A 27,459-nucleotide genomic window follows, 5' to 3' on the forward strand; every position below is an offset into this window, starting at 1 on the left:
TAACCACTTTATATGCATTATCTCTTTTCTTCAAAACAACCCTAAGTCAAAGATACTTTTAATAGCATGCAGTTTTACAGGAAATAAAACGGAAACTATCCTTCCATGCACACAAATCACTGGTTATTTTCTAGTACATTTTCCTTAGTGTTCGTTTGAGGACATTGGAATTCAGGGGCTCAGAGTCACAGCAGGTGTCCCGGTCATACGGAGTTTTCTCACCGTGGGGTCTTTGGGATCTTCACTCTTCACTCTTCCCGGGCCCGGGAGACTTCGGGCGGGCCTGGGCTGTCAGCACCGTGGACAGCGCCGGCGGGTGAAGGGGCGGGGCGTACAAAGAGACGTCACGACGCGCGGAGTCTCCCGGGCGCGCGCTCTCGAGCGGCCGGCGCTGCCGCGTCATGTGACCCAGGTAATTGGCTGGGCAAGCCGCGCACCCCCTGCGCGCAGCCCCTGACTTGCGGCTTCTTGGACTGCGCTGCTGCGCGGACCCGCCGGCCCGGTGAGCGCGGCGGCCCCGCCACTCCGGGTCTATGCACCTCCTCTATTCCTGCCTTCTCGGGGGCGGTCCCTCTGCTCTCGGGTCCTGGGGAGCCGCTACCCGGGGTCCTGAGCAGGGCCCCGTGGGCGGTGGCGGGGGTGGGGGAGTGAGCGTGACCTTGGCTCCGCCCTTGTTTGGCCGCGGCCTCTTCAAGGACCCTCAGCCGTTCGCGCAAGTTCGACCCTGTGAATGCAGTGTTTTGCGTGAAGGAGAGCCTTGTGGACGGTGGGGTTTCAGGCTTCAGTGTGGGTTATCCAGCCCGAAGACCACAGAATGACCAGGCTGCCTTTTGTGGCCTTGGGGGAGGGGGATACGGGCTGCTTTTCCTCACCCTCTCGAAGGGCCGGCCTGCGGACAGCTGCGGAGCTGGTGATGGAGAGGGTCCCGCGTTATGTACCTGGTGGGACACACAGGCAGTTTTTCAAGTCTCAGGACCTCTTGGGGGCGAGCCCTTATAGACAGCTTTAACTACGGTCTCTGCTTACAGATGAGAAAACTGAGGCCATGAGAGAGGCAGGATGGGCCAGAGGTCGTGGCCAGCCTGGGAAGTGCTTCTCTCATCCCCAGGGAGATGTTGGGGGACAGGGGAAGGTGCAGCGGGGTGCAGTGGCATCCACCAGACTCTAAGGGTCTGACCCCCTCCCCCTCCACCTAGGAGCCCAAGCCCGCCCTTGCAGCCTCTCTCCCTGCAACTCCTTACACATGCCCTAGGCTCTTGGAACAGGTCCCGGTTACCTTTGTACTTTTTATAACCTCTGGGCTTTAGCTCAGGCCCTCTGTCTCTGCCAGTGAAATAAGCACACCCCTCCCTGCCCTGCTCCTTACCTTGGAGTCTGCCTTCTTTTGGGTTCAGCCAGCTAGAGTTGGATTTATTCCTGAGAAAAGCCCACCCAGATCTCAGAATGTGGGATCAGAGTACACCTGCAGCAGTGTGAATCCAGCCTCCATTGCTGCCTGGCTTCAGGGTCTTGGGGAGGGCCTTCCCCTCTTTGGATCTCTCTTAACTCATCTCTGCAGTGGACATAGGGGAGGGCATTCCTCACCAGGGCAGCCCAGACAGGGCCTTGTGTGTGGGAGGGTTCCTGGATAGCATGTCTGTGGTTGTGGACGTGGGGATGGTGATAGTACTAACCTTGTCCATAGAAAGGAGACTCCCAAGAGCTGCCCAGAGCAACCTACCTATTTGTCCACCAGGGACTGGGCTGGGCAGGTGGTTCACAGGATTCCTGACTCTAACTCCTTGCTGCTGCCTTTGCCTGTATGGACAGGTTATGGCAGGGCTGGCTGGGGCTCTGGCTGGGGTTGATTCTGTTTCCACCCCTCCAGGGCTCTTGGGTCCTCAAGCCCTGCCAGAATGGCGGCAGGGGTGGCCAGTTGGCTTTCCTCCTACCAGCCTGGGTGAAGGCCATAGCAGTGTCCAATAGCCGCTCCAGACCATTCAGTGTTTGTAAAACACAGTGTTCCTGCACTAGGGCCACTCTGGACACAGCCAGGCTTGGTCACTGCCACCCTGAGCCATCCTGTTCCCCTGTCGGTGTGGGGGTGGGGGTGGTTGCGGGTAGAGAGTTCACTTTTGGCTGTGGCTGTTGGAAAGTGCATGTGGTTAAGGGAAATCTGGGTTTACATTTTGACTCTGCAGTGAGGAGGGCACAGGCTCTGGAGCCACACACAGCCCATCACTCGCCACCTTCTCACTCTGCCTCAGTTTCCTTTTTATAAGGTGGGGCTACTCTAAGTGCCCACCACATGAGATTGTTAAGGGGGTGAGTGAACACAGTGCCTGCCCCAGAGTCAGTGCTCACAGACCGTGTGCTCTTTTATTCCTGCAATGAATGGTCTTAGTGTCTGGTTTCCTTTGCTTTAGAATGGGATGATAGAACTTCCTGGCTTGTTTCCATTCTTCTGATGTCCTAGGCCAGTATGTCTTGTGTCTCTCCCTCATTGCCTTTGGTCATTTGGGCCCCATCAGCCCTGTACTTGTATTTGTCTAGGGACAGTCAGAGGTAGTGCAGGGGTTGGGACCCTGGCACTCTGACCCCAGAGCCCAGGCCTTCCAAGGGAGATCGAGCCCCTAGGGGCCCTTGCTGTGGAGCCTGGAATCATCGGCTGCTGGGGCTGGGCTTACAGCCTGAAGCTTCAGGGCTGAGCATGTGAGAAGCTTGGGGGTACTGTGGGCTTAGGTTCCAGCTGAACCCACCCTCTTCCTCCCTTCACTGGACTATACTTTTGCTTTTTAATTTACTCTGTTCAGATTTCCTGCTGGCTTCCCGGAGGAGCCTACTCTCCCTCCCTTGAGAAGACCATCCCCTTCTCTGTCTCATGTGAGTTCCGAGGGAAAGGGGGAGGAAGCAGGCTGGAAGGGCTTGTAGAAGGCCAGCCAGATAGTTCTGGGGACTTGGTTGAGCTAAAGGGCAGGGGTAGAGTGGGGGAGCCTTGTCTAGGCTCAGGGCCAGGTAGGACCTGGGAGCCAGTTATGCCCCAGAAGGCATGTTCTCTGGGACTGAGTTGTGTAAAGGGAAACAGCCCCCCCCCCCACCTGCGTGGCCTCTGGTGGGGTGGCTTTGATCCTGCACCCTACTCGCAGGCTAGGATTCTCTGGGCAGAAGGGTGTTCATGAGGATTCAAGGGAAGCTGTTCTGTGTCCAGGCCATGCTCGGCTGGAGCAGTGGAGGGGGCTTTGCTCACAGTTGTGGAGGTGGGGTAGGGGAACAGAGGTCCTACTTTAAAAATCCTGCATAGGAGGAAGTGGCCTTAGCGGGCCTTGTCAACTCCCATCTGGCCTGTCTAGGGAGCCCCAGGGCTTGCCAGGATTGGAGGAGGCTCTCAGGCCCTCAAAACTGTCCTCTGGTGGGGGAGGGGGTGGAGAAAGCTAGTGTTTAAAACTGGTTATTCAGGAGTTTTTCCTGGCAAAGGGATGAGGTGAGCTACAGGTTCTCCATCCTCTCCAGCCTGTATGGATCCCCTGAACTGTTGGTTGTCCTGAGTGCTGTTGGTTCTGAGTGTAAACTCTGGGCAGGGTAGGAGAGCCAGAGAGGGTGGCTCCGGCTGAGAGCTGGGGTGAGCTGGGCAAGGGGCCGGCTTCTGATCTGCCTCTCCATATTTCCCCTGCCCTTCTCTGAGCCTCTGTTTTCCCCACTGGGAAGTGGGGTCATTAAGGCCTGTCATTGGCTTTCTGGGCTGGTTTTGCAGTCAGAGGAAGACACTGTTCACTTCTGGTGACCGGGACCAGAGACTTGGCAGTGCCATAGGCTTCCTGAGATAGTGCAGCCAGATCCCTTTCTTCAGGCTCTTTCCTGGCCAGGCATGGCACACACCAGCACCCGCCCCCCCCCACCCGCCCAGGACTCCCTTGCTCGAGTTCCAGGGTGGCCCAGCTGCATGGCCCACTCTTTTTTGGGTGTAGTGCCTGCACATACCCTGGGACCCTCTGAGTGGGCTCCGGGTCCTGGGCTGAATGCTCCCTGAGCCAGGGCCTGGTGAGGTACTTGTCTCTCTATCAGGCTTAGGGGGACAGCAGAGAGGGAGTGTGGGCTGGGGTGGGTGGGGCACGGCAGGATTGGGGCTCAGGGATGTTGAATAGCTGTTGGTGAAGTTGACTGAGCTGGGAGCTCCCACTAGGCAGTGACCCCAGGAGGGCTGGCCGCCTGTCCCAGTCTCTTCTATCCCACCGGTGCTAAGCCCGGGGCCACTTGCCCCATAGAACCAACAAAAGCCAGAGGAGCCAGTAGCGGGTGCCAGAGCCTTTGTTCCGGTCCTGTGGTTTATGCCTCTCCCTCATTGCCTGTGTCCAGAATGAGTCAGCTGAGACTGCTGCCCTCCCGGCTTGGGGCGCAGGCCTCCAGGCTCCTGGCCCCACATGACGTCCAGATGTTCGGCTGGCGCAGCAGGTCGTCTGGGTCACCGGCCACCTTCCCGAGCGGCAAACGTGGAGGCAGCTCCAGTTACATGGAGGAGATGTACTTCGCCTGGTTGGAAAACCCCCAGAGCGTCCACAAGGTCGGCACCCCCACCCGCCCGCCATGCAGGAGGGAACCTTCTAGAGCCGGGCTGTGGAGGGGGTCCTGGGGAGAAGCAGCTTGCCTGCCCTGTGATCTGGGCAGGTTCCTTTGCCTCTCAGCTCCTCCAGCATCCCCGTTCATAAAAACCTTGTCCTCATTGGGTGAGGAGAATCTGTTGCTGTCCCATTGCTGACACGGCCAGTTGGTGGTAGTCTGGCCTGGGAAGCCCCGATCCTGTCCTGCTCAGCCACATGTGGTCCAAGACCCACCTCTGCCCCCCTGTCATGCGGTGCTGTGGCCAGGAGGTTCTTTGTTGTGTAGTTAGGGCCAAAAGTGTTGACATAGGTACTGAGCTGATAAAATAAATACCTGCTGACTGTAAAAAAACCAAAAAACAAAAAAAACTAAAAAATCAGATGACAGAGTTAGGAGTGAGAAGTGAAGCTGCTCTCCCTCGTCTTCACGCACCCTCAGAGGAAGGTAATAACATGACTCAAAACCAGAAAGTGTGGGGTTACACAATAAAAAGTCACCCTCCCGATCCATCCCTGATCTGCTCAGTGCCCCAGTTTATTCTTAGTTTCTTCTGTATCCTTTCAGAGTTTCTGTAAGTAAATGTATTGCAGACATAACTCAGTTCACCCCTCTATACAACAGCCGGGCACTCTTTTCTCAGCATACATGGCTGAGATTTTCCGTGTCAGTGCCTCAAGGGGCTCTGTGTTCTTTTTTCCAGTTGTGTGTTGTTCCCTGGCATGGCTGTGCCACACCTGTCCCCACTGACAGCTCACTCATTTCCAGTCCCTGGCTGTCGCCAGTGGTGCCACAGGGCGTCACTTAGTCCATTTGTCATCTTGGGTGTGTGCCGTTCTCTGCGGGATCAGTTCCCCAAAGTGGAATTGTTGGGTCACAGAGGCTGCATGATACCGTTTTTTTTTTTTTTTTAAAGATTTTATTTATTTATTTGACAGAGATCACAAGCAGGCAGAGTGTCAGGCAGAGAGAGAGGAAGGGTAGCAGACTCCCTGCAGAGCAGAGAGCCCGATGCGGGGCTCGATCCCAGGACCCTGGGATCATGACCTGAGCTGAAGGCAGATGCTTTAACCCACTGGGCCACCCAGGCACCCCTGCATGATACCGTTTCGATGGGCATCGCCCAATTGCTTTTCAAAGGGCTTGTGCCACTGGCTTCTTTGAGATGAGGGTGTGGAGAAGAAAACACTTCTGTGTTCTTCTGGAACATGGAGCTGCTTGAGCATGTGCAGTCTGCTTTTGGCTTCCACACGAATGGTCTCAGTCATGTCCCCTTCTGCTTGGTTCGCTTTGCAGTGACATATCTTGGTGATGTTCTATATCCATAGTAATAAATGCACCTTTTTTTTTTTTAAGGCTGCATAATTGCCCAGAATTGAAATGTACCATCATTTATTTAACCTGTTTCCTACTGGTCACCACTTAGATTCTTTTTAAAATTTTATTTTTGATTTATTTTTATTTTCAAGTAGTCTCTGTACCCAATGTGGGGCTCAAACCTACAATCCAAGATCAAGAGTCACATGCCATGCTGACAGAGCCAATCAGGTGCCCCTAGATTGTTTTTTTTATGTTGTCATTTTTATAAACAGTCCCATAGGGAACACCCTCACATGTACATCCAGGCATACCTATATAAGTACATCTGTAGAAATTACTGAAACGGAATTGCTGGTTCAGAAGGTACATTCATTGAAGATGTTGAGGGCCTGGTTGCCAACCCACAGTGTGTGAGGGCATGTTTCCCCAGCCGCTTTCACACCTGAGACCCCTGGGTCACAAGTTAGAGCCTTCCCCCAGCACCCTTCCAAGCTGAAGAGATCTGGGCTTTGGGTTGGGGGATCCTGGGCTGTTACAAGAGGTCTCGGCAGGGAAGTCCCGCGAAGGTCCTAAGAGCTATAATGGTGAAGGAACACCCAACACCCCTTGGGGCCCCCAGGCAGGGCCTCCTCCCACTCCTCCCAGGCCCCAACTTGACCATTTTCTTCTTTCTACTTCTGCCCAGTCCTGGGACAGCTTCTTCCGAAAAGCCAGTGAGGAAGGTGCCTGGGATCCAGCTCAGCCTCGGTTCCCTGAGAGCAGGCCGGCAGTCTCCAGTCGGACCGAGACCAGCAAGCTGGTAGAAGACCATCTGGCTGTGCAGTCTCTGATCCGGGCCTACCAGGTGAGTGGCGGGGAGGGCCCAGGCAGGGAGGCGGGCCTGGCTTCTGGCGTGTGGCCAGGTGCTGATGGGAAGGGGGCTGACTCAGCTCCAGTCATCTCCTCAGGAGAGCCTTTCTCTGCGTCCTGTCCTGTCGGGTGGCTCTCGCTCTTCCCATGACTCGTTGTCATGTAACTGTCCATATCACTAACCACGCCCTGGTGTTCGGTCTGGTCTTTCTCGTGGAGTGCTTTCTCACTCCCCTGTATGCCCCGCTGTCTGTCTCACACACCTGTATGTCCTGTGCACCTACAGGAGTACTTAGTAATCAGTCTCGCTAAAGATTTAAAAATTGAGTAGATTGACCCTGTTCGTGTCTGTTTTCTTGACTGAGCATTCCAGGAGGACTGGGACTGATACACAGCAGGTGCTTACTTAGGGTTTACTTACGGGTTTATAATGATGCCTCCATGTACATGGATATTTCAGGAAACAGCTCCTTCTCTACCGGCTGCTCTGTTCTGGGGACTTCGGCTCTCCCCTGCGGGCTCCCCAGGCTGGGCCCCTGCTCTGACAAAGCATCTTGATGAGGTGCCATAGTCTTGGTCTTGACCGAACAGGACTAATTGGAGAGGCCGCTCTGGGTTTTCCCTCCCTAACAAGTGTAATCATTTGGGATCGCTCTGGGAATTAGTGGCAGTAAGTATTTCCTAAGAGCAACTTGTCAGGCGGACCTGCAGAAGAAAGGGCAAGGGCATTCCGGAGCCCTTGGCAGAGACTCCCTGGGAAGGAGCAGCAAGCCTCTGCAGGAGCCAGCGGAGGGGGAGGTGGGGGAGGGGGAGGCCTTAGCCAGTGGAAATGGTGCCTTGCCTCTGAGTGAGGCACTGGGGGTGGGGGGCAGCTGCACTTCCTGGGTACCAGTGACGCTGAGCAGGGCTGGGCCACCCTGCTGGCCTGAGGACCTGTGGATTACAGGCCACCTGCAAGCAAAAGAAGTAATAATTGTTCCTCTTGGCTGAATGAATCAGAAAATGATCTAACCATTTCCTTTGAAAACCAAGAACAAAGAACAGAAAACTCCATGTTAAATACAAGGTAACATTCTTCGTGCTGCCTCAGGGCCTTGTCTTCTCAGCACAGTTCCCAGCTCTTCAGCGGCTCTTTGTTCTTTAGCCAAGACGATGCCCTGGGAGAGTCCTTCCAACGGGGCAGTGTCTGAATTCCGGCCTGTTACTGTGTTTTTATGGGGTAGAAGTCTGCCAAAGGCTGTGCCTGACGTGAGGGAGTTCCTACCAGGGTAGCTGTGGCTCCTCACTCTTGTTTGACCTGCGGACAGACGGTGCTGAATTGTGTAGCAAATCCCACCCCCATTTACAGGGTCAGTCTCTAATCATCTGTTACCACCTCGGGCCCTCACCTGATGGCCGATGATTATGTTGAAGCCTATCCCAGACATACCATTTCATTCACCGAACGTTTCAGCATGTATTTCTGTAGGTAAAGGCTCTTTGAAAATGTGCCATGATAGCGCCATCACCCCTAACAATGTTAACAATAATCCTAAGGGCATCGGATACCCGGTTGGTATTTACATTGTTTGTCTTTCGATTTTACTGCTTGAATGAATCAGGATCCAGATAAAGCCATAGGTTGTGATAAGCTGATGCGGTTCTTAAGTCTCTCGTGCTCTTCAGATACCTCTCTGGTTTTTCTCTGTGTGTGTGTATGGGTGCGTGTTTTTCTTGTCATTCATTCATTCATTCATTTTATGTGTGTTCCTTGTCATTCATTAATTCATTCACTTATTTATTTATTTTGTGTGTGTGTGTGTGTGTGAGAGAAACCAGGTTGTTTGTGCTGTAGAGTTTTTCTGAGTCTGGATTTTGCTGATTGCATCCCCATGGTGTCACTCCATCTGTCCCTTTGTCCCGTGTAATTTCTGTAAATTGGTAATTACATCTAGAAGCTTTATCCAATATAGATTTGATTTTTTTGTTTCAAAATCAGCTTCCTGGTGGTGATGGGTACTTCATCAGTTGGCAGCTCTGGATAATTATTTCCTGGACACATTAATTCATTAGGAGTGGTAAAAAGGGTGATCATACTCCATTTCTACCTTTCTTTGTTTATTACCTGAAATGTTTCCATCAGGAGGAACTTCCGTTGTTAACCCCATATATCCTGAGCTGCAAAGGGTACAGGAAAGGCAAGATCAGTGCTTGATTTTTCTTTTTATTGGCTGATTTTCGAAAGTGTTAGGTGTCCTCCAAAGATGGTCCAGGAAGGTTTTTCTCCTTTCAGTATGATACGAATGTGTGAATTTAAATCTATATGGTAAGTTTAATCTGTTACAGACACCATCCTTTCCATCGTCCAGTTGTGTCCTTAATTCCCTTCCCCAGTAGTTGGAGTGCCCCTTTGCTGTCTGGTGTGACAGGACGCTCCGCGAGCTTGTCTTGTGCATTTCTGCCCCATCCTGGACAAGCCAGTTCTTCAGGGAATGCTGGGAGTGTCCCTGCTGTGGTCTGGTTGTGACTTCTGGGCCCTTTTAGTGGTTAGAGCCAGGAACTATGTACTTTTTTTAAAAAAGATAACACATTTATGGGTTTATACTGATGCCTCCATGTACTTCAGATGCAGGACTTGGGGTTTTTTTCTTCTCTTCATTAATCTTACGTCACTGTCTTTTAAAGAAGCCAAAAGTAGAGGTTCCCAAAGACATCAATACCATGACTCACTTGATTTTCCCACAGTCTGTGCATTACAGTTTTATGATATAACTCTTAATACAACCACTACTTATTGGTAATTGAAATGAATTTATAATATTTTTTTTCCTGGAGTTCTATTTGCCTTTCGGGGATATTCTGTTAGTCGATTGTGTAGTTATGTGACCGAATGGATGTGTGAATTCACTTGTTTTTGTTTTAATTTTTAAAACTTAATTTTGTTTTATATTATAGTGGTATAAAATATTCACAAGATTCTCAAATCAAATCTTCGAAGCAAAATATATTCTTAAAAGTCTAGCTTCTAGCCCTGGCATTCTACCCTATTTTGTCCTTTTTCCGCAAGTAATAGGTTTTCTTGTTTTATGATGTATTTGTCTAATGCATATATTTATTTGCATATATACAGATAAGTGCAAATGCATATATTTTCTCGAATCTCCTCTTTCTTGGATATGGTGAGTTTGCCACACATCCTTTTCTGCAGTTTGCTTTTTCGCTTAACGGTATTGTGTGAAGATGACCTCATTGCAGCCGAAAGGGACCTTTTTTTACTACTTGTAACAGCTCTATCGTACTTCCTTGTCTGGGTTTCCCATATTCATATGCCAGTCTTCTCCTGATGGACATTTGGGAAATTTCTAGAATTTTGTGACTGTCAGTACTACTGTAGTTAATCCTTTTGCATATGCATCCTCATTTTCGAAAGCTGCCTGTTGTGCTTTTAAACAGGTTGAGCTCCTGCCACCTTAGTGCCTGAGGCCTGGGCAGTTGTGCAGTGGCGGGGTGCTGGAGACAGGTGGAAGGTTGAGATTCTAAAGTGGGAGAGGAGGGGCCAGGGCCCAGAATGTGGCTTTTGGTGAGGGTCTGTCTGTCCATCTGTGTCCCAGCCTGGCCCCAACCTTTTTCCCTTTCTCCCAGATCCGGGGGCACCATGTGGCCCAGCTGGACCCCCTGGGCATTCTGGATGCGGATCTGGACTCCTTTGTGCCCTCAGATTTAATCACAACCATCGACAAATTGGGTGAGAGTTCCTGTCACTCTGGCAGCTCCAGAGCCAGCTGGTACCTGTGGCCCAGTGAGGGGCTCTGGAACTGACTTGTCTCTGGAGCTTGGGGTTCAGCAGTCAGCCCTAGAGGCTTTCTTCTGCCCTTTGCCCATCCACCTCCCTGTACTGTCTCCCCATCATCCCTAGCTGGTACACCATGTTCAGCAACCTCAGAGACTCATCCCAGCCCCCCCTCATGGTAGAGGCTGGCCTCTGACTTTCACCCTCTCTGGACCCTTTGGATAGGGTCCTTGAGCTTTAAGCCCTGAACTGGTGGGACAGCACCAGGGACACTGTTGGAAGTTTCGGGGGTCCTGCTAGGCCCCACTCAGCCTGACCCCCCTCCCCTCCCCTCTGCTGCTTGGGCTGTGTGTGTGCCTCATCAGCCTTCTATGACCTGCGGGAAGCTGACCTAGATAAGGAGTTCCAGCTGCCCACAACCACCTTCATCGGTGGGTCTGAACATACCCTCTCTCTGCGGGAGATCATTCGGCGCCTGGAGGTGAGCTCTTTCTGGAGCCTACTAGAGGGAGGGCGGGTGCTGCCTTTTTAGAACCATTGCCCCTCCTGCTGGCTCCTTGTGGAGTCCCTGCCTGTTCCCTCAGAGCACCTACTGCCAGCACATCGGCCTGGAGTTCATGTTCATCAATGACGTGGAGCAGTGCCAGTGGATCCGGCAGAAGTTCGAGACGCCTGGCGTGATGCAGTTCTCCAGTGAGGAGAAGCGGACCCTGCTGGCCCGGCTGGTGCGCTCCATGAGGTCAGACCCACAGCCCCGCCCTGGGTGGCTGTGGTGTTTGGAGGGGCTGCTCCAGGCTCTTCGAGAGGTCCCAAGCCCTGGCTAGGAAACTGGATCACTGGCGGGGGCAGTCAGGACTGGGTGGGCCTCGTCCCCTGGTCTTGGGGAAGCCCATAAGAGCAGCACAGGGGGCAGGTGGGCAGGGATGGGCTCTAGGAGCATATGACAGCAGGGGCAGAGGGGCAGAAAGTGGCTGTGGAAATGTTTGGACAAGAAGCTTTCCCTCCATGGAGCGAGCATCACAGCACCTCCCTGCAGGCGGGGCGCCCCCTGGCTCTGCCCGCTGGCCATCTGAAGCTGGGTACACTGGGCTGCAGGGCCCTGAAGAGCATGGGCTCAGCTGCCGGGTGCAGAATGGATCCCTGGCGGAAGTGCAGGCTGGGATATGAGTTGAGTGGTGCAGGGGTCTTTGGGGCATGGAGAGGGAGCCCTGTGTAGTGTGTGTGCGCAGAATGGTGGTCTGGGAGCAGTGGGTGGGGGAGAGAAGGTGAGAGATGGGTTTGGGTCCAGGCAGAGGTCTTTGCTTAGGCTGGGAGGATGCCCAACCTCCCTCTGACCTATGCTCCTTATTGGCGGATGTTGGTGGCAGGTCCCGATGATGCAGAAGGAGGTGACTTTGCCACTTCCTCTGTCCCAGGCACCCAGCTCTGGCCCTCACGAATAGCTCCTGTGAGCCCCATCCTCTCCATCCTTTCCCTTCTCCTCTCCCCAAGCAGATTTGAAGACTTCCTGGCCCGGAAGTGGTCCTCTGAGAAGCGATTTGGCCTAGAGGGCTGTGAGGTCATGATCCCTGCCCTCAAGACCATCATTGACAAATCCAGTGAGATGGGGATCGAGAATGTCATCCTGGGGATGCCACACAGGTGGGCCCCCTTTCTGCTCCTCCACAGCCTGTCTGTTCTCCAGGTCCAGCAGAATGAGGTGAAAGGGAGGGGATGAAAATCAGAGTGGGAGTTTTGATGGAACCTGGCGGGGAGGGGTGGGATGGCATAAAAAGTTCTCAGTCCTTGGGCCCTAGAACCTGCTCATCACGGAGGCAGGGACTCACCGTGTTTGCTCAAACTCAGTTTCTCTCTCCCCATGTTGCCACTGTCCTCAGGAGGGTCAAAATTTCAGAAAAGTGGTGTATCATGCCTTTTGAGGTTCCTGTGGAGGGGTGTGTCCCAGGAAAGTGAGGGCCGGGTCTGGGCAGGTGGCCTTGGGTTGGCATCCCCTGGATAAGGGGTCTGTGAAGATGAGCTGAGGGTTTTCCCCCCAGCTACAAGCTGACTGCACATGGACTTGGAAGGCTGGCCCAGCAGCTGGGCATTAGCCTCTGAGCTGGAGCCTGTGGACTAGTGAAGCAGACAGCCTGGGGACCGAGTCAGGGTGGCCAGGGGTCCTGGGGGAACGGGGTGGAAGAGGACATGCTGAGCAGTCCCTGAAGCAGAGCCCCAGCATTTCCTATGATTGTTTCCATCTGCTCATGGGTGGGCCAGTTCCGGACTGCACTAACATGAGGGGTGTCTAGGCATCCAGGTGCAGTGTGAGAGGGTCCCCAAACTGTGGGCTGGCCTGTCAGGAGCCTGGGGTTTGTCTGTCACAGCTCTTTGCTCTGAGGATGCTGTCTCGTCAGAGGGTCAGGCCGAGCTGGCCCAGTAGTCTGAGATCCCACACACATGGCTTCTGTGGCTCTCTGAGGGAGGATGGAACTGGGCAGTCAGAGGCAGCTCTGGGACTATGTGGTGGTGCTGGGCAGGCTCCCGGCCTGGGAAGGGCTCTGGGAGTCAAGGGGCTGTTCCAGGCCAGGCCTCCATAGTTGGGGTTGGGGGGAGGGTTTAAGGCTGGAGGGCTTTGCCCAGAGGAGCTGAGAGTTGTTCATTTAGTTCCTTTGGCCTCATAGCTCTGCCCCCACAGAACATAGGAGAGGCTCGCCTAGAAGAGGGCTGCCCTTCTGTCACAGGGCTATGTGGAGCTGGAGGCTGGGCCAGGGTGTGTGTGGGCCTGGGGCTGATGTCTGCTGGTGGGGTATGGGGGTGAGTTCTGGGTCCTTCCCTGTGCCCTGATCAGCCTGGTGCCCACCCCTGAATGAACTGTATCCTGATGGGAAGTCCGGGCTGGACTACAGAGTCTCTGGCTGCTTTTCTGCCCCTACCCTTAGACTTCAGTTCCCCTGGACAGGTCCCCCGGTAATTTGACCTTAGGATCAGTCAAATCCCCTCTTCCTGTCCTGTGGCAAGACACTGCTGGCTGAGCTGGGAGTCATGTATGAGCAGCTGTGATGCGTTAGCATGTTGGGGTTGACGTACTGGGTTAGGCTCCACTCCTGGGTGATGGGGGTGGGTGGGGGGGAGGGAGATGGGGTGCAGCAGGGAGGTAGGGGTGGGTGGCAGGAGTGAGGGCGTGTACATCCTGCCTTGAGGCTGAGTGGCCATGAGCTGGGTGGCTTCTGCTTAAAAGGGCCTCCACAGTCAGAGTGAGAGGTACAGGGGTTTCTGGGGGAGCTGGCCGGCTAGAATCACTCACAGGCCTTATAGACTGAGATGGGTGAGAGGCTGGGCCTCCCTTGGGCTGTACGCGGAGGGTTCCCCTGCCCACCATGCTAATTCTGATAGCCCAGGTGGGCAGGAGTGTGGGGGATGCTGGGCCTACCGGGGGAGGTGGCCTCTGTGCCAGATGAGAGTCCTACCCACCTGTGGCTCCAGGGGCCGACTGAATGTGCTGGCCAACGTGATTCGCAAGGACCTGGAGCAGATCTTCTGCCAGTTTGACCCCAAGCTGGAGGCGGCAGACGAGGTAGGTGCCGAGCCCTGGTCCCAGTTATGTGGGAGGTGGACTACAGAGGGGCTAGACCAGCAGCATCTAGGCTCAAACAGACCTGGAGATGGATGGATATGTAGAAAAGTGGGGAGAAAATGGGCGTGTTTGTGTGAGGTCACTAAGGTGTTTTAGAGTGAGTGCTGTGATCTCTGACAGCTGGGAGAGCCCTCAGGTAGTCCGGACCAGCGTCTTTATTTTCAGCCAGGGAAGCTGAGGCTCGGAGAGGTGCAGGGGAGGGCCTGAAGGCATTTATTTTGGCTGTGTGGTCTGACTCTGTTCGAAAGGTCCTGTCTACCAGCCCAGAAGGGTCTCTTCACTCATATATTTGCCCGGGACAGCTTCCCGTGCCCGCTGAGGAGCAGAGGGAACATTTCTCTGCTCACACCCTGGTTCCTGGTCTGCACATACGTTAAGCACACCTCCCACCCTGATGCGATCACTCACGCTAGGCCTGAACGCAGATGGCCTTCCTCTCTGCTCTGCTCTCTGCCTCTTTCACAGCCCTTCCTGGCTCCCTTTTGGGTGGCTCTCCTGGTCGTCAAGGCAGCAAGCCCATCCCTCCCTCCTCTGTACCGTCTCTTCTGGCGTTCTCCAGCCTGTGCACGTGTGTGTATATCTGTTTTCCTCTCTCCAGGCTGGTGACAGGATGAGGCAGGGACCTTGTCCCTGAACCTCCAGCACCCAGTACAGGGGCTTGGTTTGTTAAAATGAACCACATCAGCTGGCTGCTCCAAGGTCATCCCATACATTAGGCAGAGCAGGGACTAAATCCGCATCTGCTGGCTTCCAACCCAGAATCTCCCCAAGATGCCGTTCATTTGGCTTCTCAGAGATCAGCACACTCGCTCTGAGGTCACCTTCTCTCCCCCGGACTTGGTTTGTTCTTCTGTAAAATGGGGATGAAAACCCCTGCCCCCAGGATGGTGGTGAGGAATCACAGAAGTGATGTGTGTAAACTGAAAAGTCTGGTCAAAGGATATTTTTTACAGAAGTATTTACTATTTTTTTTAATTAAAAAAGAAATATGAGCACTATTTAAAAAAAAAAGTGTATGCGATGAGAGTGTTTCCCTCCTGAGACCCCGCCCCTCTCCTGCTCTTTGGAGGCTCCTCTGTGGCCAGTGTGTGTTTGTGTTAAGGTATGTACTTCCACCGGTGTTCCACACAGGTGCACACACACACAGCTGTCCGGTGCAGTCCTGTTTGCAAAAGGCCAGGGGAGCAGCCTGTGACAGCACTGGGCACCTTGCTGATTCAGCGCATGCCCCCTCCCCCCGAGCTGTGAGCACGCCAAGGGGGTTCGCCTCGCCAGCTGATGGCGGTTAGGCTGCTGAATGAGTTTCTTTGCGCACATGTGTGAGTACATTGTTGGATGGTGTCTGAGAGGACAGTGGCCAGAGTGACTTCCCCCCAGAGAGCTTCAAGACACGAGTGAGCCCACCCCCAGTGTGCGTGAGGGTCCCAGGCCCTTGTCCTCACTTACTCTGTCAGATCTTTCTGGCTTTGTCAATATGATAGGTGCAAAAATGCTTGTATTTTAACATACTTCTTTGTTACGATGTTGAGTATCTTTTCACATGTTTTTAAGCCACGTATATTTCTTTTTCTGTAAATTCCTCTTCCTGGCTTTTGCTCATTTTTCTATGGGATTTGGGTCTTTGTCTTACTGATTTGTAACAGTATCTTGTATATTGAGGGTGTTAGCTGTTTGCCTGCAGTTGTCTTATAAATATTTTTCTCAGCTTGATTCTTTCCCCCCTAACACTGTGCATGGATTTGCTTCCCCCCCCCAGCAGGTTTATTAAATTTTAGCTGCCTTATCTTTTATGCCTTCTGAGTTCTGTACGTTGTTTGGAAGGGCCTTGCTTACTCCAAGATCACAAGATATATGATGTTTTCTCTGCTATACTATGGGTTCACCTGTCGTGTATACAGTATTTGTTATTTGGTATAAGGAATCAGGTAAGGTGCAGCTCCAATATTTGCCCAGAGGCCACGCCTCTGTTCTTAACAGCACCTTCATTTCTCTGCTTGCCCTGTCATGAACTCTGGGATGGTAGTTGATAATGCGGAGGGGCTGTGATGAGGGAGCTTGTCTGGCCTCTGAGCCAAGGCCCAGGGGAACCTGCCTGCCTTTCTCAGGGAGGGGTAGTGTGTGGGAGTGTGAGGGCAGGAAGAGGGTTTGGGTCAGGAATAGCACAGCCTTCCGAGGGAGCAGAATCCAGGGACTGTCCCAGCCCTATGGTGGGCTTGCATGTCTACTTGTCTGCCTGTCTGCGGTGAGAGGGCTGGGTCATCAGCGCCTACCTCCACCTTCAGGGCTCCGGAGACGTCAAATACCACCTCGGCATGTACCATGAGAGGATCAACCGGGTCACCAACAGAAATATCACTTTGTCCCTCGTGGCCAACCCCTCCCACCTGGAAGCTGTGGACCCTGTGGTGCAGGGAAAGACGAAGGCGGAACAGTTCTACCGAGGGGATGCCATGGGCAAGAAGGTGAACCCACCTGGTTCCTAAGGGGTGTGCCCTGAGGGGCTGGATCTGAGGACTGGGCTCTGAGGAATGGGCTTTGAGGGCTGAACTCAGAGAGAGTAATGGTCTCTGAGGGCTGGTCCCTGAGAAACTGAACTGTTAGGGGTAGGTTGCGAGGACTGGGCTGGGAGGACTGGGCTCTGAGCGGTGGGCTGTGAGGATTGGGCCCTGAGTACTGGCTTCTGAGGAATAGTGCTTGGATCTTTGCGCTGTAGGACACAGAGCTGGGCTGCCCAGGCTCAGACTCCTGTCTCACATCCTGCCCTGCAGGTCATGTCCATCCTGGTTCATGGGGATGCTGCCTTCGCTGGCCAAGGTGTGGTGTATGAGACCTTCCACCTGAGTGACCTGCCCTCTTACACCACCAATGGTACTGTGCATGTGGTTGTCAACAACCAGGTGAGGACCTGGGCTGCCTAGCGGTCCTCTTCAGTGTCCCCCTTTCCTGAATTCCAGGGAGCACTTTTGCAGGAAGTATGAGATGATCCTATTTTTTTTTTTTAAGATTTTATTTATTCAAGAGAGTGCATGAGAGCAAGTGGGGGTGCGGAGCAGAGGGAGAGGGACAAGCAGACACTGTGCTGAGCATGGAGCCTGATGTGGGGCTTGATCTTAGGACCCTGAGATCGTGACCTGAGCCGAGACCAAGAGTTGGACACTTAACCACCTGAGCCACCCGGGTGCCCCAAGATGATCCTGGCTTTAATCCCACCACTCTGCCACTCCTTAGTGCGTGACTTCAGGCAGGATCCCTGCTCTCCCCAGCCTGGTCTGTGAAATTGGTGTGTGTCTGTATGTATACAGTACATGTAAATGCACACACACGCACACACACACCATGGAGGCGTTACAAGGACAAAGGCATACAGGTGTAACTAGCACAGAGGCGGGACATGAAACTAGATGCTCCTTTTAACTCTCTAGGAACCAGTGAGTCTGAGAGCACAGCTGTCACAGGCCTTTGCTCTTCTGGTTGCTGTGCTCACTAATAGCTCTTCTGAGCCCCTAAAGTTAATTTCCTTATTGCATTAAGTCACTCACTTTTCACAGAATAACCCCGTGAAGTGGTATTTAATGAGCCCTTTTACCAAACAAGGAAACTGAGGCTTTGGGGAATTGAGCGCCCGGCTTAGCACTGCGCGCATAGCCGCCGAGGGCACTGGCAGCGAGCCAGGCCTGCGCTCTTCCACTGTATGAAATGTAGGACAAAAGCACAGGCAGGGTTTCCTTGGTGTTGCTGCCATTGCTCTAGGATCTGCTGCTGTGCCCGATTGAGGGGCCCTTTACTCTTACCCTCCCTGTGCCATGTCCCTCCTGGTCACACCTAACAAACCTGAAGGCAAAGATCCCCCCGATTTTCTGGACCCACTGGTCTCCCAGGAGGGCGGTGCCTGTGTAGCTCTGCAGAGGCGCTGTCCACTCCTGCAGATCGGCTTCACCACAGACCCCCGCATGGCCCGCTCTTCACCGTACCCTACCGACGTGGCCCGTGTGGTCAACGCGCCTATCTTCCACGTGAACGCCGATGACCCAGAGGCCGTGATATACGTCTGCAGTGTGGCAGCCGAGTGGAGGAACACGTTCAACAAAGACGTTGTGGTGGACTTGGTGGGTTTGGGGCTGAGACCAAGGTGAGGGTGTGCGTGACCGACGGGGCCGCATCTGCAGTGTCCTGGGCACCGAGGGCTGGGAGTGCTTCCTGGCTGGAAGGTTTACTGCCACCGAGAGAGTCTGTACAAAGGCTTGAATTGGAGGTGGGGCTTTCAGTGGTAGATGGTAGTTGGGGGCTTTTAAGGGCCTGGAAGGGTGTGTTCTGGCAGCCTCCCCCAACTGTGCCCCCCGCCTTGTGCAGTGACTAGGCCTGCATGGCCAGAGCTCCTCCTCATACTGTCCTTGCAGGTCTGTTACCGTCGGCGCGGCCACAATGAGATGGACGAGCCCATGTTCACACAGCCACTCATGTACAAGCAGATCCACAGACAGGTGCCTGTGCTGAAGAAGTACGCAGACAAGCTCATTGCTGAGGGCACAGTCACCCTGCAGGAGTTCGAGGTGGGCAGGCGGGCTGCATGGGCGCCTGAGATAAGCCTCTGGCAGAGCTGGAATCCTGGAGTAGCTGCTGACATTGGCAGTGATTTCAAGAAGTAGCCAATATGGTCTTTGTCCTTGCAGCTTGTCGTTGTCAAGGGGGACAGAGAGCCAAAGACATTTACAGCCTGGTGGGCCAGTGAATGCTTGCCATGTGAGGGAAGCTCTGCTTCAGGCAGGAGTCCAGGAAGGCTTCCTGCAGGAGGCAGCCGTGAGCTGGGTTTGTCCCCACAGTTATCTGTGGTCCTCCTGCTTTAAGGGAGCTCTGAGAGCAAGCGCTGTGAGTCTTTTCTGAGCCTCCTCCAAGTCCTTTGCTGAGCAGGAGGGATCCCCCTTAACTCTGAGACTTTAGCCCCTGGCCATAGGGTCCCTGCAGGCCAGCAGACAGACAGTTCTAGAATGTTGCGAAGGGGACCAGGGCTTACGAGTCCAGGTTGATCCAGCTTCTAGCTATCCTGGCCGTCACTGCCTCAATCCTTGCACTCACCCTGATTTCAGGAGGAAATCGCCAAATATGACCGGATCTGTGAAGAGGCATATGGCAGGTCCAAGGATAAAAAGATCTTGCATATAAAGCACTGGCTGGACTCCCCCTGGCCTGGTGAGCTCCCCCTGGCCCGGTGAGGGAGTGATGTGTGGCTGAGAGTGACTCACCTGGGCGTGGAACCAGGACTGCAGTGGTCCTGGGTGAGGGCAGTCAGGGCCCAGCCCAGAGGCTGCGTGCTCCATCCCTGAGACTCCTGAGGCTTTCTGGGGGGGGGGGGGGGCGCTGATTGCTGCAGGTGGGGATGGGCAGGATACAGGAGAGATGCCTTTGCCCTGGGAGCATATCCAACCAGCTGTCCTCTGGAAAGGGAGGGCTGAGCCAAGGCAGGTGCACACCAAAGTGGAGGGAGCCTGGGGAAGGGGTGCTCAGAGGGCCTTTGTGCACTGGAGCTAAATGGCTGTGACCCTGGGCCCAGGGAGCAGCCCCCACAGGGACTCAGGAGAAGCTGTTGGGTAGGTGTTGGAGATGGAGCTGCGGCTGTCAGCTGTCGCAGGTCCTGAGGGTGGGTCAGGGTTTGAGTGCAGGTGGGGTTAAGGAAGAGGAGGGCCCCTGAGTCCTGGGAAGGTGGGCTAACCAGGGGATCAAAGGCCTGACTGCCACCCAAAAGCACACAGAGTCTCTGCCCTCGCAGGCTTCTTCAACGTGGACGGGGAGCCCAAGAGCATGACCTGCCCAGCCACAGGCATTCCTGAGGATGTCCTCACCCACATCGGCGAGGTGGCTAGCTCTGTGCCCGTGGAGGACTTTAAGATCCACACCGGTGAGGCTTTGGGCAGGCTCCGGCACGGCCCCTGCAGGAGATGGTGCTCAGGGGTCGGGGGAGCTGGGTTTGCATCCCCACCTGGTGCTTGGCCGGTCAGCTGAGCTCTTGGAGCCTCTGGCAGTCTTGTGAGGTGCCCGTGAGAGTAGTTCCTGTCAGGGTGGGCAGATGTGGAAGCCATGCCCCCCGCTGGGTGCTAGTGATAGAGGCTTATGTCCGATCCCGTGGATTTTCGCAGTGCCTTTGCTGGGGTGGTTTGTGGGTCAGACAGAAGGAGAGCAGGGAAGCAAGGTTCCGTGGAGGGGCTGGTTGGTTCTGGAATGTTCATAAGGGGCAGGAGTGCTGGGCTGCTGCTGGTCTGGATGGATAAGAGAGGGCGAGCCTGCGGCTCCTGAGTGAACCTAGGCTAGCAGGTGGTTGCTGGCCCAGCCTCTTGGCTGAGTGGCCTGGAGGCCCCCGTGGTGATGTAGGATGCCTGCATATGCTCTGACCAGCCTGTGGGATTCCTGCATAACATGCACGGTGGCCCAGGTGTCTTGGGGTGCCCGCTCTGTGTGCCCGTCACCTCGGGCTGGTACAGGTGTAGGGCCAGCAGGAGCCCCTCTAGGGCGGGTGCCTGGGCTCAAACCCAGATACCTTTATAGTGGTATGGTTGTTTGTAAATCAGTTCCCTCTTCTGAGCCCCAGTGTCCTCATCTGGAGACTGGGGACAGTCAGCAGCACTCTGTGGCAGGTGGCCAGTGAGGAATGTTCCTGGCTCAGTGCACATGGTGTCTGTACGTGGCAGATGCTCACTTAGTGATGCCTGTTCTTTCTTCCTGAAGGGAGGGAGGTTGGTGGCCAGGGAGTGGTGAGTTCAGGCCTGCTCATGGAGTGGGGGTGCCGGAGGAGGGGTGCCCGGCGCTGGGTCTCCTGTGGCCTGCCAGGGTCCTGCTCTTGTGTGAGGGGTGTATACTAAGTACATACATACCAGGTTAGAGCCCTGGTGCTATGGCTGTCCCAGGTGGGGTGGCTGAGCCCCTGCATCCCTCAGGGTGGCTGCTCATTCCTGCAGGCCTTTCTCGAATCCTCCGGGGCCGTGCGGACATGACCAAGACACGGACGGTGGACTGGGCACTGGCAGAGTACATGGCCTTCGGCTCCCTGCTCAAGGAGGGCATCCATGTGCGGCTTAGTGGGCAGGACGTGGAGCGGGGCACATTCAGGTGAGGGTGGGAGAGTGGTCTCTGGGCCCTGGGGCCCCACGGGCATTAGCCTTGTCCTCACTGAGCCCACGGGATTGCTGAGAGCTCTCTGTGCGTGGGGTCTCCTGGAATCAGCCCAAGAGCTGTGGAGCGGAGCTGGCTCTTCCCTCTTTTTCCTGGACCATGTCTGGGGAGCCCTTATCTGGCTGGGGTAGTCACAGGTAACCCCATCAGTATCTCTAGGCCCTGTTCTCGGGTCAAGCCATCAGAGGGCTGCTTGGCCGCCTCTCTGGCCCCTTCCACCGGGAAGGGAGGCTACCTGGAGGAGAGACCAGATTGCTCTGGCTTCCCAGGGCCTTCTTGGTGTCGCCATCCTCTGGAATTCTGTCAGGTTTCCTGGCGTCATGACAGAGGCTTGCCTGCCTCCTGCTACCTGTCCCACCTGCTCTGGGTGAACAGGTGGTAATCCACCTGCCCTCCATCCCTTCCCCATCTGTCTCTCTCCAGTCACCGGCACCACGTTCTCCATGACCAGGAAGTTGACCGGAGGACATGTGTCCCCATGAACCACCTTTGGCCTGACCAGGCCCCCTACACTGTGTGCAACAGCTCCCTCTCAGAATATGGAGTCCTGGGTGGGTCAGAACTCGGCCTGCAGGTCAGGTGGGCCCTGTGATACCTGGGGACCAGAGAAGGTCTTGGAGCCCAGGCTGTCCTGTCTTTATTATTTTGACCTTGACCACCCAGCTGCCCTATCTTAAGAGCCCCTCCCAAGGCTCTGGGCTCCCAGGATGTGTCCCCTGTACTCTTTCCTCCCTGGCTTGACCTTTAATTAGCCTGCTTCCTCCTCTACTGCCTCCTCTGAGAAGCAGGAACCCTGCAGAGGGCAGCCCCCATCCTGTTCCTTCCCCTTTGCTGCACTGCACATATTTTGGGGGGGTTCCTCTTGGCAGATGACTCCTGATGCTTCCCTAGGATATTTTTGGACTTGGCTTCTTGTCTAGATAAGGCTGAAGCTGGCCATATGTAAGGTTAGGGCTGAGGGTGGCATCTCTGGGTACATTATGAGCTGCCAGGAAGGGAGATTCTGGCCTTTGGGCCCCAAGGAGTCCCCTGGCTCTTTCTGGCCTGCTGGGAAGGATGGGTGGGGGCAGGGAGAGTTATGAACAAGTGCTGATTTTGACTGGAGTCACTGCCACTTGGTGACAGTGTGCGGCGGGCTCTGTCTCTGTGTCTTCTGTTTAGGCTTTGAGTTGGGCTATGCCATGGCCAGCCCCAATGCCCTGGTCCTCTGGGAGGCTCAGTTTGGTGACTTCCACAACACAGCCCAGTGCATCATCGACCAGTTCATCAGCACCGGCCAGGCCAAGTGGGTGCGGCACAACGGCATCGTGCTGCTGCTGCCCCACGGCATGGAGGGCATGGTGAGGGCCACGTGGTGGCCAGGGGCCCAGAAGGCTCTGGCTTGCCTGGGAGAGGGTGGGTGGGCCCTTGGCTGCTTGTAGGCTTGGGGGTGTTTTCCCTCCAGGCCCCCGGAACACAAGGGTTTGCCCAGGGTGGCCCGCATGTCTGCGCCACTGCTCTCATTAGCCGACGCGTCTGAGGGTTTGCTCTGGGCCACGTGCTCTTTCACACCCTTTGTACGAACTCTTCTAGTCCCGACAACAAATGCAGTAGCTCTTGTTCCCGCTTTCCACATGAGGGAAACTGAGAGAAGTAGAAGCTGGGACCTGAACGTAATGCTGTGTAGTAGTGCCGTCCAGTGGTCTACTCCTGAGTGGCAGCATAGAGGGAAGACAGAGGGTGTGCACGCCGGTGGGGGTCGGAGGGCAGGAGCAGAGCCCTCGAGACTACTTGGGGCAGGGTGCAGCCCGACTAGGTAGGGGACGTGTGGGGCCGTGCGGGCTGCAGGGCAGCAAGGAGCAGGGTGCGTGCGACCTCTAACCTGGCTCTGTGACCTGGGGCAAGGCCTTCCTCACCCTGGATGGCTGGGCTGCCGTGCGTGTCCCTGAGGGCCTGTTCTGCGTGGCCTGGTCAGCCAGTCAGGGACTGATGGTACTGTCGCAGCCAGGATTCATGGTGCTGAGCGTCTTACACGACCAGCGTCATCCTGTGGAAGTCTCACACCTGGGCTGGGCAGTCAGTCCTGTTTCCCGTTGCACACATGAGGAAAGAAGGGGAGTGACCTGCCCCGGGCTCGTAGCTGGAAAGGTCCAGGGTGGAGCTGGAGCCAGGCTGGGTGGGGAGGCTGGGACGGCCCGACTGGAGTCTGTGGGCTGTGGGACAGATCACCCTGGTCCCTTGGGGAGCCACCCTGGAGGTCAGTGTGGTGTCGTCTTGCTGCCGTCATGGAGCAGAGCCACCCACGCGGGCGAGTGCAGGAGTAGGAGTCAGTCATGGGTTCAAATCTGCCCCTTGTGGCTGAGTGACCGTGGGGTTGTTCTTAATCTCTTTGCCACTCAGCTTCATCTCTAAAGTGAGGAAACATGTCTACACCATGGGGCTGCTTTCAGAATTAGTGAATAACATGTATGGAGCCCATAGAACTGTGCCTGACACACAGCGGGTACTAAATGGCAACTGCCCGTTTTGAACATTCTGGAAGAAGCATCTCACCTTGGCCTTTTTACCTATTCTTCCTGTCCCACACATGTTCACATGTGCTGGCTCTGACCAGACCGTCCTCTGAAGATGTGCTCTCCACTCTACTCCCACATTCCTGGTTCTTTACTGTGGTTTGGGCTCCAGAGAGAGAGGGCATCCTCTAGGGAGCCACCCAGATTTTCCCCTGTGCCCTGGGTCCCCACACTTAGGCCAGTCCATGCCATCGGCACTTGCTTTCAGGGCCCAGAGCACTCCTCAGCAAGGCCCGAGAGGTTCCTGCAGATGAGCAACGATGACTCCGATGCCTACCCTGTAAGTGCTGTGCTCCCTCCCCGGGCCAGGGCACGGGTGCTGCAGGTGGGCCAGCTCCCAGCCATACCCTGGCCCCCCAGGTGTTCACAGAGGACTTCGAAGTGAGCCAGCTCTACGACTGCAACTGGATTGTGGTCAACTGCTCCACGCCGGCCAACTACTTCCACGTGCTGCGCCGCCAGGTCCTGCTGCCCTTCCGTAAGCCGGTGAGCTGCCCGCTGGGCCGCGGGGGGCGGGAGCTCTGGCCAGGTGGGGCCGCCAGCAGCTGGGCACCTGTTTCCCTTCCAGCTGATCATCTTCACACCAAAATCTCTGTTGCGGCACCCAGAGGCCAAGTCCAGCTTCGACCAAATGGTATCTGGTAAGTGCCCGAGTCTACTGGGGAGGCGGCCAAGGGGGGTCCTAGTGGCCCATGGTTCTCTGCTCCTGGGACTCTCGTCCTTGCCTTTACTTGTGCCTCTGTAGTGGCTCCTGGCTCAGTCCCCAGCGATGGTCAGGTTGGGAGGTTCGTGTGGTAGCCACCTGACATGGTCTGGGCAGGCTCACCTGGGCCAAGCAGCCGGGCCCCCTGGCTGTGCTGGGGGAGCTGAGGGGGGAAGCCTGGTGTGGGCCTAGCTAAGATGGCAGGGCACTGCGTATCATTCATGGATTAATTTTTTTTTTTTTTTTTTTTTTTTTTTTTTTTTTTTTTTTTTTTACTCCTGAGCCAAATAGACATTGCTGGCCCTGGGGAGCCAGTGTCCCTCCAGGAGCTTTCAGACCCCTTTACCTGAAAGTTGAGGGTCAGGTAAAGCATCTGAAGGATCAGGGGTTAGAATTGAGATGTGATGCAGGGGAGGCTCAGGGAAGGGCTGAGGTGGGGCCCTGAGGCTTGCCAGAGCAGAGCTGTCTTGGAAAACAGCCCCGGGTAGTAGGGGGAGATGGCAGGTGCTGGCCAGAAAGGGACTTGGCGTGGTGGACAGGGTTTTTCACCTGTATATGTTTGGGCATCCCCTCGGGGGTGGGTGGGTGACTGAGCCAGCTATTCAGACCCCTGGCACTGGCTTTGCGGACCGCCCCGCCTGAGCACCCAGTGCTCACTTTCCTCTGCTGGGGACGGGCAGCTGCTTTCCCTCTGTGCCTCAGTGTCCTCGCCTGAGATTGGGGGACACCAGAGTGACTTGACTCAGTTCTCTGCTGCACGCTTGGCTTGGTGCCTGGCACGTGGTGTGCGCGCAGGAAGGGAAAATGTTCAGGATGCTGGGGGCTTGGCTGCAGGGCTGAGGGAGGGAGGGACAAATGTGCAGCAGCCTCCCAGACAGCTTCTCACCTTCTAGCGTGGTGGTGCAGTGGCTGGAGTGCATGCAGGAGGTAGGCGTGACTGGATGGGGAGCAGGTTTGAGACAGACATCGATGCCATCAGATGTGGACTGGATGCCACCTTCTCTGTCCCCTCCAGGGGCTCTCCCCAGCATACGTGCCCACCCCCACCCCCAGCCTGCAACCTTACATGTTCATGTTCCCAGGGCTGTGCCCTTGACTCCAGCCCATCTCAGGGTGTCATCAGTCCCCTGCTCCATAATTTGGCTCAGAGGTGTACATGGCAGCCACAGATCCAAACCTGGGTCCAGGGAGAGCCTTGTGGGGCGGCAGGAATGGAGGCCTGGTTCTCAGGCTGTCTGTGCCCTGTCGGACCTCCAGGGACCAGCTTCCTGCGGGTGATTCCTGAGGATGGGGCTGCGGCACGGGCCCCGGAGCGGGTTCGGCGGCTCATCTTCTGCACTGGAAAGGTGTACTATGACCTGGTGAAAGAGCGCAGCAGCCAGGGCCTGGAGGAGCAAGTGGCCATCACCCGTCTGGAACAGGTGCAGCCTAACCCCTTGCCCAGTCAGGGTAATGGACGGGGTCAGATGAGCGGCCCCCCAGCTTTGGGAGGCATGCCCGTGAGGGTCAGGGCTTGGCCTCACCAGGGGTGCTGAGGCTGCTGCCCTCCCCTGGTGTACTCTGCTGTCTCCCTGCCTGCCCCAGATCTCTCCGTTCCCCTTCGACTTGATCAAACGAGAGGCAGAGAAGTACCCAGGCGCAGAGCTGGTGTGGTGCCAGGAGGAGCACAAGAACATGGGCTACTATGACTACATCAACCCGCGCTTCATGACCATCCTGAGCCGGGCGCGCCCCATATGGTACGAGGCTGGCTGTGGGTGCGCCTGCCACCTGCCCCTTGCCTCCTCTGGGCCCAAGGGACTCTGGGGGCATGAGGCCCCATCCTGGCTCTACCTGCCCTGTTGGCCACTGCCCTTCTCTGGACCACATTGGAAATTGAGGGGATGGGTCCCATAGTCATTGCTGGCCCTATGATTGTTGATGCCAGATCAGGGACCCCGTCAGTTCTGCCTTACGGAGAGTAAACCTTTGTTTTTGTTCTGCAGCCAGAGCTGAATGAGAGAACCTCCTTTGATCTTAGGGCAGTCACTCGGCCTCTTGGAGCCTCCAGCTCTTCGTCTCTATGGCAGGATGGTGATCGGGATTAGACCGATGCAATCCTGGGGTAGTGGCCGGGCCGGGCCCAGACCTCCGCTTAACTTGTCTCTTCTCCCCCAGGTACGTTGGCCGTGACCCAGCGGCTGCACCAGCCACAGGAAACAGGAACACTCATCTGGTTTCTCTGAAGAAGTTTCTGGATACTGCCTTTAATCTCCAGGCTTTTGAGGGCAAGACATTTTAGAGTTGGCAGGGCCCGGCTGGGTCTTGCTGTGGAACCGGGTGGGGACATGGGGGCTGGCATGGGGAGGGATGGATGGTGCTCCTGCCCAGGGTAGGGGCCGTCTAGAGCTCCAGGATAAAACAATACTCATGTAAGTGATTCAGGCCAAAGAGTAGGCAGTGCCGGCCTCGGTATTACACCACCTTGGGTTATCATGTTTATGTCAGAATCTATTAGGACTGAGCAAGCCAGAGGGGTCTGATAGATGGGCTGTCGTTCGGGTGTGTTTCCCCACTGGCCCTGGTCTTTCTGAAATTTTTGTTTGGCTTCTCCGTCTGTGCTGTTCATGTCTCTGCAGACGGCCACGCGGGAGCCCGTGTCTTTGGTCCCTCTCCCCCATCCCAGCAGATCTGGTTGCTGCTTACCCTGTCCTATTCATCTGTAGATTCAAGGAATATTCCCTTTTGTGCTCTTAGAAATAAAGATTTCAGCAATAACAGCCAGGTGAAGCAAAACCATGCCAGGTGATTTATATGTGCTCTGTTTTATGGGGCGTGTCATAATGAGATATGTCAGCTTCTGTGTGAAATATAGCCGCAGCTCATGTGTACCAAAGTAGAAACCAAATAACAGAGAAATAAAAAAATGCTTAAGAGAGGT

General features: G+C 55.2%; 1 protein-coding gene across 3 annotated transcripts; it reads left to right on the forward strand.

The window, feature by feature from the left end:
* Nucleotides 1-408: 408 nt before the first annotated feature.
* OGDHL (oxoglutarate dehydrogenase L) lies at nt 409-27,459 on the forward strand. Of its 3 annotated transcripts, XM_080823737.1 has the most exons (24): nt 420-502; nt 2,793-2,862; nt 4,333-4,537; nt 6,578-6,736; nt 10,363-10,465; nt 10,876-10,991; nt 11,095-11,249; nt 12,005-12,151; nt 13,973-14,063; nt 16,406-16,585; nt 16,892-17,020; nt 18,050-18,229; nt 18,521-18,673; nt 19,208-19,310; nt 19,888-20,016; nt 21,071-21,221; nt 21,708-21,835; nt 22,446-22,624; nt 24,045-24,116; nt 24,197-24,322; nt 24,405-24,477; nt 25,797-25,960; nt 26,124-26,278; nt 26,697-27,459. In XM_080823737.1, the coding sequence occupies exons 3-24, from the start codon at nt 4,334-4,336 to the stop codon at nt 26,818-26,820; spliced, it is 3,021 nt and encodes a 1,006-aa protein (XP_080679863.1). In that variant the 5' UTR covers nt 420-502; nt 2,793-2,862; nt 4,333; the 3' UTR covers nt 26,821-27,459. The 3 variants fall into 3 exon arrangements, with proteins under 3 accessions (XP_080679862.1, XP_080679861.1, XP_080679863.1); XM_080823735.1 differs by having other exon boundaries at nt 413-502; nt 26,124-27,451; XM_080823736.1 differs by lacking the exon at nt 2,793-2,862 and having other exon boundaries at nt 409-502; nt 26,124-27,451.

The sequence above is a fragment of the Martes martes genome, assembly GCF_963455335.1.
Source record: "Martes martes genome assembly, chromosome: 14".
Classification (NCBI taxonomy): domain Eukaryota; kingdom Metazoa; phylum Chordata; class Mammalia; order Carnivora; family Mustelidae; genus Martes; species Martes martes.